Raw genomic sequence first — 14,478 nt, forward strand, 5'->3', positions numbered from 1 at the left:
GGAAAGCATTAAACCGATCATCTGTCTAAACCTCCTAACTCTATTCACCCTCAAATCTGTGTTAGTTTTTTTCATCTGCTGAAAAGTTGGGTTTTTGGAGTTATGAGGTTTTGTCCCGACAGCAGCGATATGTTATGATGAATTGAAAATGGGGGACCCTGATGTAAACAAGATGAAAGTCTTTCTCTGGTCTGCATCCCCTTAACAATTGTATGTATTGAGATGTACTGTACTGTACCCATTCTGCAATCTGTTAATAAACTTTTCAATCAATCAATCAATCAATTCAATCAATCAATCAATACACGTACCCACATACATATGTTGGAGACACACATGCATGCATGCTATCATGCACACCTACATGTGTCTGGGACGCTTTCTCTCACATGCAATATGGAGAAGGGTGGCATCCCGATAGAGGATGCAGCACATACCTGCTCGCAGGTAGATCGGTCTACATGCAAAGTATATATATCAGGGATGTATACGCACAATGTATAGTATAGTATTTTTCTTTTTTTCGTAAGTCTTTTTTATTTTCCATGTCAGTTGTACCCATTCTGCAATCTGTTAATAAACTTTTCAATCAATCAATCAATCAATTCAATCAATCAATCAATCAATACACGTACCCACATACATATGTTGGAGACACACATGCATGCATGCTATCATGCACACCTACATGTGTCTGGGACGCTTACCGAACACTGTGACCTCATTTTCTTCTTCTAAATTCATGCTATATTATGTTATTATGTTATTTGATACTATCTTGTCTAGCACAGTCTCTGGAGCGTAACAGTAAGAAGCATTTTGTATGAAAGTATTCTGTACTTCTGTATGACAACTATTAAAGAACTTGAACTTGAACTTGAACTTGAGTTGTTAATGTATTTTTATGAGTCCTTTACATGTTTTATATGTTCTTACAAAAAAGAAAAAGGCAAATCTTGGAAGTTGCATATGGTGATGTGGAAAGAGATGTTTTGAATATTGGAGAGATTTGTGCAAAAAATATCAAAAAAAAAAAAAAAAAAAAAAAATGCGGGTGGTCGTGCCCGCAAAGATGTGCATAATACAATAGTAATAACATATAATAGAATCCAATAGAACGACATTGTGCAATAAAACAAGTAAACAGAGTAGGGCATATCGGTATATGTACATAAGTTATTTACAGAGCATGGTAGGACATGCTAGGTCCTGTGGTAGTGCAATATTAGCTACGGATGAGGCACTGGGTCTTTATGTACATGCTATATTGGTGGTCAATGTCACTTCGGATTGCTACGACACATCTCTACTGCTTGTGACAGGCTGTGGTGCGTTCCAGACTTTACTCCTGTTGGGAAACTATAGCGATGGTCTGTGCTCACCACACTTTTCTTCGGCCTCCCCGCAGCGAGCCGTCGTCGACCCCCGAGCTTCATTTTACGACGGGCAACAGAGGTGGGTTGAGCCGCTATACTTGGCCCAGCACGGTTAGCGACTCGCCTGAGTGCGTGTGCACGTTTTGATGCATGGCTGATACCAGAGCGGCCGAAGGTGTGTAGCGCTGACAGCAGCTTGGAGGGATTCCCCTTCAGCTGATTGAAGGTCTTTATCATGGCTTTATCATCACCACCCTCTGTAGAGCCTCTTGCTCTGCCTTTGTGCAGCTGGATAACCACACAGACTTCACACAGACTGTCTGTACAATACTGCTGTAGGCCTATAATACTTATGTAAATAAGTAAGGCAATTGAAATATATCTGCAGTACAGCTCAATACACACAATTGTTAAGGGGATGCAGACCAGAGAAAGACTTCCGTCTTGTTTACATCAGGGTCCCCCATTTTCAATTCATCATAAATGTACAGTTCCCTCCCCCTTGTATATATTTACTGTATGTCACAAATGTAACAGTACTGCATGGTCTGCATCCCCTTAACAATTGTGTGTATTGAGCTGTACTGCATTCTGCAATCTGTTAATAAAGTTTTCAATCAATCAATCAATCAATCAATCAATCAATCAATCAATCAATCAATCAATCGGTCACTGTACCCATTCTGCAATCTGTTAATAAAGTTTTCAATCAATCAATCAATCAATCAATCAATCAATCAATCGGTCAGGTCACGTGTACCCATTCTACAATCTGTTAATAAAGTTTTCAATCAATCAATCAGGGCCTGTGGTCACGTGTACCCATTCGGCAATCTGTTAATAAAGTTTTCAATCAATCAATCAATCTGTTAATAAAGTTTTCAATCAATCAATCAATGAATCAATGAATCAATGAATCAATCAATCAATCAATCGGTCAGGTCACGTGTACCCATTCTACAATCTGTTAATAAAGTTTTCAATCAATCAATCAGGGCCTGTGGTCACGTGTACCCATTCGGCAATCTGTTAATAAAGTTTTCAATCAATCAATCAATCTGTTAATAAAGTTTTCAATCAATCAATCAATGAATCAATGAATCAATGAATCAATCAATCAATCAATCCCGCAGTGCAACGTGACCCAAATCATACGGCAATCTGTTAATAAAGTTTTCAATCAATCAATCAATCAATCCCGCAGTGCAACGTGACCCAAAATCACGTGACCAAAATCAGCCAATGGAAGCGAGGGGTTGCTATGTGCGGGCTTGTATGTGCGGGGCTTGTAAGCGCTGGTCTGAACGGCTGCAGCTGGGTACTATTGGAAATATTGCCTGATTACGTAACACGGTCTTTAACGTGTTCGCTACGTTGCTGGGAGTTGTAGTTTTAAGATGCTGAAAAGCCAACGGAGGTTTACCCGGAAAACACTCCAAGTCCCGCGATGCCTCGCCAGCGCCACTGACAGGCGCACGCCCACACTAACACCACCGACCGTAATCCTGGGCTAGCTGTCCAACGCTGAATCATATGCGGGTATTTTAGTCCACCGAACTGTTAGCGAACATTTGCACTTAACAACACAACGAACATGGACAACTCTGGGAAAGAAAAGGAAGCGATCCAGCTCATGGCTGATGCTGACAAGAAAGTGAAGTCGTCTGGCTCCTTCTTGGGAGGAATGTTTGGAGGGTAAGAGACGGCAGCACTGCACCAAAGAACCACTGTCTGGTGCTGTTAGCGAGCAGCTCGGGCTAACAACCAGCTAACGGCTCACTTGGCAGGCAGCCTGTTTCTTTACAAGAACATTCGTAACGATTGCTTCTCCAAATGATTATTAATGCTTAATAAACGCGAACTGCACCAACTACACGGGACACTAATGAACAGAAGGGATACATTGGAGCGTCGGGCCGGTGAATGATGATGTAAACAACTCTGCAGGTCACAGCGAGTCACGACTGTCTCTTCTGGCTCTCAGGCCATGTAGCTAATCAACCTAGACAAGCTAATAGAAACCAACCTAACTTAGCTGACAGCTAACGTTAGTCAACTCTCAGCACATTGTTTTCTCATTATATATCATGTATAAGGTAGCTAGGTTACTAGTAATGCATTTTCACCTAACCTTAGATTGGACCATTTGCCTCACGATAACCGTTTAAAGTTAACTAATAACACCCTCGTATGATCACACAACACAACACTTTAGGCTACTAATCGTGTGTTTACATGAACCTCTGCAAACCTAATGCATCAGGATAAAGGCAGAAAGGACTGTGTGTATCGTTGCAGACCCAGCAGTTTGCTTTTTATGGTTGCATCATCATCATCATCATCAAGGGCTTGTTCGTCACCATCAGTGATGTCATCGTCAGTACAGTCACCATCAGTGACTACAACAGCCGCAGCTCAGCATAGAAACGGCCAGGTTACAGATAAGAAGGTCCGACAAACGTGAATGATCCCAGATGATGGTGTTAGGTAGGGTGACCATATTGTGATTTCCAAAAAAGAGGACACTCTGCCCCCAGCCTCGAGACTTAAATAATACTCCAAGTTTATTCAAAGATGCCCAGCCTTATCATTTTAATATATTTAAAGTATGCCTCCTCTGTATAGATAGAAGATTATTATTTATATTATTTTATATAACAAATCCAGCTTTAGAAAATATATCTTTGTATATTTTCAATGTAATGTAAATTATAAAACAGTAACCTCACAAAGATACAAATTTAAAAGTGCACTATGCAGTTTTGGATTTGTTTACATTTGCATAACTTGCAATTAGTGTACAAAACGAATTTATTACACACATAATCCTTAGAATGATTGTATCATAAGCATCTTATATCATCATAAATCAAACCAAAACATAATTTTGAGGCATCAAAGTAGTTTTCAATTATTTTCTTTCTCTGTATAGCTGCATACTTGTTTTTCTGTGTCCATGTGAGCTTTGAGATCTCCGGCACCTTTATTAGACACAGACACAGAAACATAATGGTCAAACTTTGCACGGCTTGCACGCGTTGCACTCCGCCTCCCATTTGTCTCGACCGGGACGGTAAATTGGGCATTTTCTCTGCAGTTCATCTGTAATGTAAATTTTTCTCTTTGGCATTGTGAGCGGAATCAATGCTGGTCCGATCTGTCCGCTTCCTCCTCTGTTTGTGTGAGCGCGTAGTAGAGCCGCCCACAAAGCAAGAAGCAAGTCTTCTCAGGGATTACGTAACAGAGTACCGTAGTATCTGGTGCAACGTGCCAGTCAATTTAACCCTTTCACTGCCGCACGACAGCCGGTTAACCCTTTCAACCCTTTACTATCACACAACCGGCGGCGATCGTCGGTTGTGTGATAGTAAAGGGTTAACCTTCTGTCGTGTGGCAGTGAAAGGGTTAAAAGTGTATGCATAATGGTCCCGTGAAAAACAATGAAACCCGGACATTTTCATGAATTTATTATAATAATAAAAAATGGATGCCCTGGACTGGGCGTGAAAAGAAGACGTTTGGTCACCCTATGTTAGGCAAATCATAGGTTATAGAGTCTACTTTCTTATCTCTTATTTAAATCACCTATCATTAGCTGCTTCTAGTGTGAATATCTGAACGGAATAGTGTTATTGTCAAAAGCTTTTTTTTGCTAATCTAAACAAGTGACAGACAGAATTGAAAAGAACACGCAACACGCCAACATTTGGGGAAATTAGCTTATAGTCTTCTCCAGAGAGAGACAAGAAGATAGACACCAGTTTCCTCTCTGTGCATTCAGTAGAAAGCTATCTGGCTGCATGTTAGCCTAGCTTAGCACAATGAATGGAAGCGGACATGACCGGTTAGCCTTCGGGATAGGTGTTAGTTGGACAATGCCTAGGCTAACCGGTCATGTCCGCTTCCATTCATTGTTCTAAGCTAGGCTAACGTGCAGCCAGATAGTTTTCTACTGAACGCACCGAGAGGAAACTGGTATCTATCTTCTTGTCTCTCTCTGGAGAAGACAGTAAGCAAATTTCCCAAAATGTTGGCGTGTTCCTTAAAAAAAAAAAAAAAAAAATATATATATATATATATATATATTTTTTTTTTTGCATGCCCATTGCCCAACCAGAGCCAATAGCTGGGGGTCCATCCAATGTGGGACTCAGTTGTGTTGTTCAGTAGCTCTAAGCCTCCAGCCTCCATGACCCCAGACGTGACTTGTCCTCCACCAGCTCTTGGTGCCTGATTGACTCCAGAGGGGCTATACTATACTACAGCCGCTATAGAATGCTCAGGCTAGCTGGACAGCGATTGGATGTTTCAGAGCATTATTACTGCCATGGGAGCTCCTGGGGGTCACCCCCAGCACTAGACCAGAAGGATGGGAATCTATAAAGCCACCATAGTCTGCGGCATGATTGATGTGTACCAATCTAATCTAAGCGGCAGCTTCCTTGTAAAGGCAACAGTTTGGTGTTCTGCTGATTGCTCTAAGCCATATATCTGCAGTGAGGAATCGGATGCAATTTAATCTGTGTGTGACAATGACTAACTGGCCAACCCTGTGTAGGCCTATTTGTGTGTTAGTCCTTTTGTGCTAATTTGACCGTGCCTTTTTTGTCTGCCTTTTTGAGCGGGTTTGTGTTTATTGTCTGCGTGATTTATTTGCATGTTTCCTTCCTCTCGCTCTGTTCCAGTGGACCTCACAAGGTGGAGGAGGCATGTGAGATGTACTGCAGAGCAGCCAACATGTTCAAGATGGCCAAGAACTGGAGCGGTGCGATAGCTTCTGCCCCTCCCCCCTCCCCCAGACATATGTATATTGGCATGTAATTTACAACATAAAAGATTGTAGCGATGTGTGTCGTAACCCACATTTTTTGCATTGACTATAATCACAACTGCAAAGCACAACACTATATTTTGGCGGTGCCTCAAGGAACTAGAGAAGAAAAGAAAAGGTCATTGATTTGCATCATGTTGAGTGTAAGCTAAATGCTAAATACGTGTGTACTTGATGCTTTGGTTAACTTTTTCTCTCCAGCTGCTGGCGCTGCTTTCTGCAAGGCGGCTCGTCTCCACTTGCAGCTCCAGAACAAACACGACTGTGCCACCAGTTTCATTGATGCGGGGAATGCATACAAGAAATCGGACCCCAATGGTGAGACCGTGTGCATCATGAATATGAATTCATGTTGATGCCTAAATATGTAACACACACTATATTTATTTTTTTAAGTATAATTGAAACCACTTAATTTCAGTGCCTTTTCCAGTGAGCGCTTCTACAGACTGTTGTGCCACAGTAAAGTCAGGGCGAGAGGTCCCACCCCACACAGGGAGAGGGGCCCCCCTCCACACACAGGCAGAAGTAGGGGAAGTAAGGCCCTGTCCACATGAGCGCTGGATTTAATGTAACCGAAGTTTGAAAAAAATAAACCTCTGTCCACACAGGTGAATAACCGCGTATAACCGCATACTCACGGCGGCTGGAAAACTAGCAACCGATACATGTAGTACAATGCCAAAGCAGTAGGCGGCGATGTTGTTCAGACATGAAGGCCATTTCAACCAATCAGAAAAGGTTGAACGCTCACTACACTTCCTGCTAAAACTAAACAAAGCCGCCATCTTTAAATACCCTTGCGTTAGCCATTAGCCAACGGAGCATATATTTTTCAGCAAAGAAAGAAAGTGCAATAAACAAACGGATACATTCACTGTGTGTTCTGCCTCTCATTTGTTGATGAAACAAAACCAACAGCAACACAATTTACCACCAAGAGCGGATAGTTTAGTCTCACAAAAAAGATCTCCGGTGTTGTTAGCTACATGCTAATGTGAATGGCATTCTCTATGTATAGTATATAGCTTACATGCTGCTAACGTAATAATGTAACATTAACGCTAGTATAATGAATGGATGCAAACGTTATTTAACACATTGCAGAATGGGTACAATACAATACGGCTCAATACAAACAATTGTTAAGGGGATGCAGTCTGGACTGGGTTCCTTATAACAATAACTTGACAACACATGAGTTTAGTTTAGCCGCAGCTACAGGTTTTACTCTGGTCGGGTCAGGAATGCGACAACAGACATCAGTCGATCACAACACTCTTCAACAATACGTTTCGAACAAAAGTTTGTTACAATCATTTTCATATAACGCTACTTGGGACAGCTCTGCTGTAAACACTGGTGTAGCTGGCTCTGCTCTAATCACTCTAACCCCGTGCTCGGTTGCTAACTTGCTATTGTTTGCGACAGTCTGCCGTGAACATGGGAAATAATTGTGACAGCTCTGCTGTAAACACTGGGAATAACCTCGGTTGCTATGCCCACACGCACCCACTGCAACCGGGATGTGCGCAAAAACTTCACCCTGGACTCCGGTTTTCAAAGGCCGCGGTTGCAGTGTAGCAAAACCCCGGTTGTGTGTGCCCGAACAATGCAACTGCGCACATACAATCATGGTTACATTAAATCCAGCGCTCGTGTGGACGGGGTCTGAGGCTGTAGAAGTGGGACAAATCCTCCACAGGGAAGCCACTTTAGTCTCCAGAGGCCCATCATTATAGATCAAGTACTTTCCTAGATTACAGAATCCCCCTGCTGTTTGCCACTGGAGTCTTGTCTGCTAACATCTCATCATCAGAACAGTCGGCCTGTAGCTAATGGACCGTACTGTACGTCATTACGGGACGACAGGACAAGGGGCCTCCCTGCCTCTTACAATGCGTCTCCCCTGCCTCTGCTGTGGTGGTGACTGTGAAAGGGAGTGACAGTGTCTGTCCTTGGATGGAGCGTACAGTAGGCACGGTTGATCTGTGGTGGTGGTTCTCTCTCATTTAGTCTTTCTCTCTGCTGCTTCATTAATTATTAACGCTCTGGAACCCAGGTGGAACTAGGTAGTGCAGCGGTTCTCAAACTACGGGTCGCAACCCAAAGTGGGGTCGTGGGCATTGGCAAGAAAAAAAATAAAAGATTAAATGTTTTCTTTTTTATGTTCTGGCAACATATTTTGGCTAAATATGCCTAGTTTTATAAGTGTGTATTGATAACAGTGCTGTAATAACATTTTCTAATAAATATGCATGATCAAGTTCAACAACGTGTGCTTTTATTTTGATATTCCTTAATTCCACGTTGAAATTATGCGATACATTAACTCATTCAGTGCCAGGGATTAGATGGGTCCCGCTGTACCAATGCCACGCTTTAAAGATAGGAGTGCGTCACCTTGTTTGTAGAGCTATATATATATTCTATATTATAGCTATGGATACAATACTATGGCCCATTTGACATCAACTATCTATTGTTCAATATGTGAAAAATAATTAATTATTTCATCCATACGTTCCCGTGTTATACCGTGGTGAATATAAGTATAGTTTTAGAGTGGTCTGGGGTAATTCCTGAAAGGCTGAGTTATAGCCTTATACGTGAATTCTACTATAAGCGTTTCCGTTTCTTGCCTGTACACGCTACTAGTAACGGCATTCGTATTGAACACTAAAAACGCTGATCAGCTGGATCGGTATAATAACATTGCACGATCAAGCTAGAATTGACATCAGATAGTCCCTACCTGTGATCGGAAGTATTCCAAAAATAATATTCCAATTGTTTGATCGCCATCTGGTCCAATCCAATGTCCATTTGGTCCACGACATAACCCACCACAATATATGGATCGGGGGCATTTGACAAGCTTCAATGCAACCGGGATAACCGCTCGACTCGCCCGACCCAGAAAACTGTGCCCGGTGACATTTGAGTGTAACACAGGGCAAGATATAAGGTTTCAAAGGGTGCTCGATACCACAGTCTAGTTGGATGTGGCCGGTATTGCACTTTGGCGATCTCAGACTCATTCCCTATGGTAACACCAAGGTCCCTGGATGAATAATGAATACAAATATTGAATAAAAGAATAAACGACCAAAACCTGAGATATCTCGGGTCTGGCAGCCAACCAGCGAGTTAACCCGACTTATCTCTGGTTTGGCAATTAACACATCCTGTGCCAAAAACGAGTTTACTCGTTATTGCCCGCAAATCTAATAACGCCAACAACGAGTTTACTAGTTTCTATGATCGTTATTTCCTTTATTCGCTATTGGCATTCATAATTCATCCAGGAAGGCTCCGGGAGCCAGCTGGACCCTGTCTGATATTTCAACGCCTCTATACCGCCGCCTGGTTGATTTCGGGCGAGTTGCACTCCACTCTAACCCGGATGTGGCGCTCTGTGCATCGGGGGAAATCCTCCGGCAGAGATATCTTGTTATGTTGATCAAGACAAACACTCGAGTGCATTTGATCGCTTTCGAGACGCAATAATCAATATGCTTTCGGCGTTTATTGCGTCATACAAACGGAAAATGGATCTAGCAGATCGACGTCAAATAATTGGAATTTCTTTTCTCCAGACGCATCGGCCACAGGTAAGGGGAATCTAACATTAATTGCTCGATTGTCCCTTTATTTCATTGCAATCCATCTGCTCAACGTATGATGTCTTACTAAGGAAAGCCGTTACTGACAATCAAGGAATCATAAACGACCCCCCCCCCCCCCTTTCCTTCACGCATGATGGAGCATAATGTATACCGAGCATATGCATTTGAATTTTTTAATATAGCGTGTATAGGAACGAAACGCCAATAGATTATGTGTAATATGCGCCGGGGCCTATAACTCACGTTCTAGGAATTACTGCTATACACTCCAAAAACATACTTATATTCACGACGGTACTAACACGACAATGTATGAATGGAAAAATATAACGTTCCTACATCCGGAACGATAGATACCCGATGTTGAATGGGCCATAGTAATGTCGATATAGCTATAATATTTAAAAAGTTATAGCCCTGCAAAGAAGGTGAGCGACTCCATAGGCTTACAGCACTGGCAGAGAGTGGTATAAGATGGGCAAACTGCGTGGCACAGAATGTGTTAGGAGTTAAGTGTGGGGTTGCCAAAAAAATCCTAAATAAAATGGGGTTGTGGTATGAAAAAGTTTGAGAACCCCTGAGCTAGTGGGATGGGGGGGGGGGGGGGGGTATGGAGGGTTAGGTTATGACTTCTATCCGCTCACTGCTAGATTATACCCACCAAACAGGAAGGACAGCTTGTCCATTATATAACCCTAAGCTAACCCCTGAGTAGACCAACGCTATAGATCACAGGGGTTTTGCATGTGGTACTCTTGGATGTATAGTATGGTACAATCTTAAGACTAGTAGAAATGTTTTGGGGATCTGTATTTGCTTGATGTTTAATGTTGTTGTGTCATTAAAGTGTCCAACCAAGTCGGTCTGAATTTAATTGTATTCTTTAAAAAAACAAAAATGTACAAAGCTAACAAATGTCTTGTCACTCTATTTCCCTTTCTTCCTTTAATGCTGCCAATAGAGGCAATCAAGTGTTTAAATGCAGCCATCGATATATACACAGACATGGTAAGACGCACTTAGAAAGAGGGCTCCCATCTGTGTTGTGATGCACCATAGTCATCCATGCCATATAGAGCTAATATATTGTATATTATCCACAGGATGTCTTCCTCTGAGAATTAACACCGTTTCTGAATTTACTAGTTCAAATACGCTGCTAAAATCCAGTATATCACTTGCACATGAGTCAGCACATTTTGGAGACAGACAACCGGTGTTACAACCGGTTTGTGAAAGATTGGTGAGAGAGAAAAAATTTTGTCCGATAGCTGACCAAACAAATAATATTTCCACATTTTTAATGGAATGTTGGATTTAATTACACTCACTGTGTATAATATACAGTACAGCTGCTGGATGTCCCGTCCTCTGTGGGGGTAGAAGACGGCTCTTCAGGGGTGGATCCACTTAGTAACGATTTCTCCTTTTCCCTATTTTCCTGCAGGGGAGGTTTACTATTGCAGCTAAACACCACATCAGCATTGCAGAGATCTACGAGGCTGAAATGGTTGACATTGAAAAGGTGTGTGTGTGTGTTAGTCTGTGTGGCTTTGCTTACATTAACTTTATAGGATGTTTTTTTTTGTATAATACAGCACACACAGCTTGTAGTGATTCAAGAGGTTTATTTATCACATACATACCAGGGCATACAGTGAAATGCGGGTGGCCATGCCCACTTCGATTGTGCAAGAATACAATAGTAAATCAAATAAGTAGAAGATGATAAAGTAGACATAAAATAGACATGTTAATAAATCCTGAGATAATTGCAATACAATGTTGAGCTACGAATTAAAGGCACTGGGTCCTATGTACACTACTATACAATATACAGTTTTACTATATGTCCCTAATGCTATACTTGCTATTACTAACTACTATACAATAATCACGACAAGTTATTTTCTTAAAGTGACCCCCCCCCCCCCCCCCCTTCCTTTAAACTTAAAGTGTCCTTTTCTTATGTGTTTAAAGTGACCTGTGATGATATTGGGTATGAATCCTGAGGATATTCTTATTTATTTTATTTTCTCCATAAGGCTATTGCACATTATGAACAGGCAGCAGACTACTACAAGGGAGAGGAATCAAACAGGTACTATATCTAGACATATGGACATGTAGAGTCTCTATATCTAGAGAATAGATATATTCATTATTTACTGATTCTACTGGATGCGTTGTGTATTCTGAAGCCTTTCGTTGTGCCTTTGACTTAGCTCTGCCAACAAATGTCTGCTGAAAGTGGGAGCGTACAGCGCTCAGTTGGAGCAGTATCCGAAGGCCATCGAGATCTACGAGCAGGTTGGTTTCTTACTTTCTGATATGGCACCAACCGGGGTAGGAATGTCAATCTGGACCTGCAGTGGGTCATTCGGTCGCTGCCCCCCTTGCGCATTGAACAAAAAAAATTGCATCGATGTCCCAACCCTTTAATAAACATAAACATAAACCCCATGGTTTCATCCAAACGGCCCCTGGAGACTTCTGTAGCCAAAACATCATCATTGTTATAAACTGTAACAGGGAAACGTAAAAAATGGAAGCTGGAGCCAATAATGTAATCACGGTTCCGCTCTAGGTTTGATTTCCGGGTTTCAATGTATTCAATGCGCTCGGGACGGGCAGTGGCTCAACAGCACATGTTAATCGGTCTTTAGGCCGTGGTCGGACATCTTCCATTGAAAACCTATATGGCGCTGAGCATCGAGCTCTCTAGCTTTCCTAATAAGAACTGCATTATTAGCGCTTACATGAGTAAATGAACCTCCCTTTTTATGGTTTGTTTGGATGGAATCAGGTCGGAGCCAACACCATGGACAACCCCCTGCTGAAATACAGCGCCAAAGAGTACTTCTTTAAAGCCTCACTGTGCCATTTCATCATCGACGAGCTCAACGCAAAGGCAAGTTCATGGCCACCGTGGCTATGGGAAATGCACTTACTTAAAGAAGATGGATACCAATTTCTTCTGCAATTCCCCGTGCATTAAGTAGAAGGACGGCAAATGCATTTCCCATAATGTTGGCTTGTTCCTTTAACTTTCCGTGCCTGCAGATTGCTATCGAGAAGTACGAGGAGATGTTCCCTGCCTTCTCGGACTCCAGAGAATGCAAGCTGATGAAGGTAGCCATGTTGTGCTGTTGAAGGTAGCCATGTTGTGCTGATGAAGGTAGCCATGTTGCGCTGTTGAAGGTAGCCATGTTGTGCTGTTGAAGGTAGCCATGTTGTGCTGTTGAAGGTAGCCATGTTGCGCTGTTGAAGGTAGCCATGTTGTGCTGTTGAAGGTAGCCATGTTGTGCTGTTGAAGGTAGCCAATGAAGGTAGCCATGTTGTGCTGTTGAAGGTAGCCATGTTGTGCTGTTGAAGGTAGCCATGTTGCGCTGTTGAAGGTAGCCATGTTGTGCTGTTGAAGGTAGCCATGTTGCGCTTATCTGACTGAAGACTTGGACATTTTTTCTTCTTCCTCTGCTTCTGTCACTAACTAACCTAGATTTCTCCCTCTAATCGACAGAAACTCCTCGAGGCTCACGAGGAACAGAACAGCGAAGCTTTTACAGAAGCAGTAAGTCTCGACACCCCAGTGGAGTATGTGGGCCCCAAACTAGACCTACAGTAGTTTAAGATCTCTGGAAATAACGTGCCCCAATAGACCCTGCGCTATTAACATTTCTCTATGATCACCATATTCAGTTTCCTATTGGTGAACACAGAGCCGCTCTGGGTTTTCTTCCTTAAGCAAGTTTTTTTTTCTTCTTCTCTACTATAGTCAAATAAGAATAGGGCTGAATCTCAATTTCCAGAGTCGGATGTCCCCTTGACGACTTTTGGGTGAACTTTGAAATCATCTGTGGCGTGGCATCAGCGGTGCACTCGTTCACAAACGTACAACACCACACCATGGACAAGGACAAGGAGTCCACAACCGAAAGCGATCTTAAAGGACCATACCGGTCTAAATATTACTTAGTCCATTTACTAATCGGCGCACATTTTTTACATTATCCCTGACCATTTCCCTCAGTATTGCTTACTTTATTTAGATTAAAAATATTTTACTTTATAACTTTTTTTTATATAACTTTTAGAAAAATATTTAACTATGAATTACGATGCGATAACATCACATCGATAATTGTTAATTTGTGAATAAAATATTGGGAGGTTATTCATTTTACTTTGTTTACCTTTAAAAAAATAAATAAAGTCCATTATGGTGATAAACCATCCTACCCCAAAATATCTGGTCACGCTGACAAATTGGCTGTTTCTTAGAAAACATGTACACAAGCACTTCCTTGTCTACATTGGCAAACTCTCCGCTTTCCGCAGTGGTCCTTTCTGGTCCAATGCGTGCATCGAAAGAGGCGTTAGCGCAACCAGGAGATACATTTTAAGGTTGATCACCATTACGAGTATGGTCCTGTAAATCTGCCAACTCACACATTGGAATTCTGCCAGCAACTCTTTCTTGGGCTTAACCCATTACAACCTCCCTCTCTCTCCACAGGTGAAAGACTTTGACTCCATCTCTCGTCTGGACCAGTGGCACACGACCCTGCTGCTGCGCATCAAGAAGAGCATCCAGGGAGACGAGGGGGACCTGAAGTGAGGACCATACTGGGGGGACGGGTGG

General features: G+C 42.2%; 1 protein-coding gene across 1 annotated transcript; it reads left to right on the plus strand.

The window, feature by feature from the left end:
* The first annotated feature begins 2,941 nt into the window (after positions 1–2,941).
* On the plus strand, positions 2,942–14,469 carry napbb (N-ethylmaleimide-sensitive factor attachment protein, beta b). The gene is made up of 11 exons (XM_084315203.1): positions 2,942–3,071; positions 6,062–6,141; positions 6,409–6,525; positions 10,798–10,844; positions 11,284–11,361; positions 11,882–11,937; positions 12,062–12,146; positions 12,643–12,747; positions 12,900–12,968; positions 13,357–13,407; positions 14,353–14,469. Exons 1-11 carry the CDS (start codon positions 2,971–2,973, stop codon positions 14,452–14,454), a joined length of 891 nt encoding a protein of 296 aa, XP_084171329.1. The 5' UTR covers positions 2,942–2,970; the 3' UTR covers positions 14,455–14,469.
* The last annotated feature ends 9 nt before the right edge of the window (positions 14,470–14,478 follow it).

This window comes from Notolepis coatsorum (genome assembly GCF_963971535.1).
Source record: "Notolepis coatsorum genome assembly, chromosome: 5".
NCBI classification, from domain to species: Eukaryota; Metazoa; Chordata; class Actinopteri; order Aulopiformes; family Paralepididae; genus Notolepis; species Notolepis coatsorum.

What these genes read in the sequence shown, in the direction of transcription:
- napbb (XM_084315203.1), top strand. Translation starts at nt 2,971, where the DNA reads ATGGACAACTCTGGGAAAGAAAAGGAAGCGATCCAGCTCATGGCTGAT. An exon ending in TTGGGAGGAATGTTTGGAGG is followed by an intron (nt 3,072 to 6,061) that starts GTAAGAGACGGC and finishes GCTCTGTTCCAG; the next exon opens with TGGACCTCACAAGGTGGAGG. An exon ending in GCGAAGCTTTTACAGAAGCA is followed by an intron (nt 13,408 to 14,352) that starts GTAAGTCTCGAC and finishes CTCTCTCCACAG; the next exon opens with GTGAAAGACTTTGACTCCAT.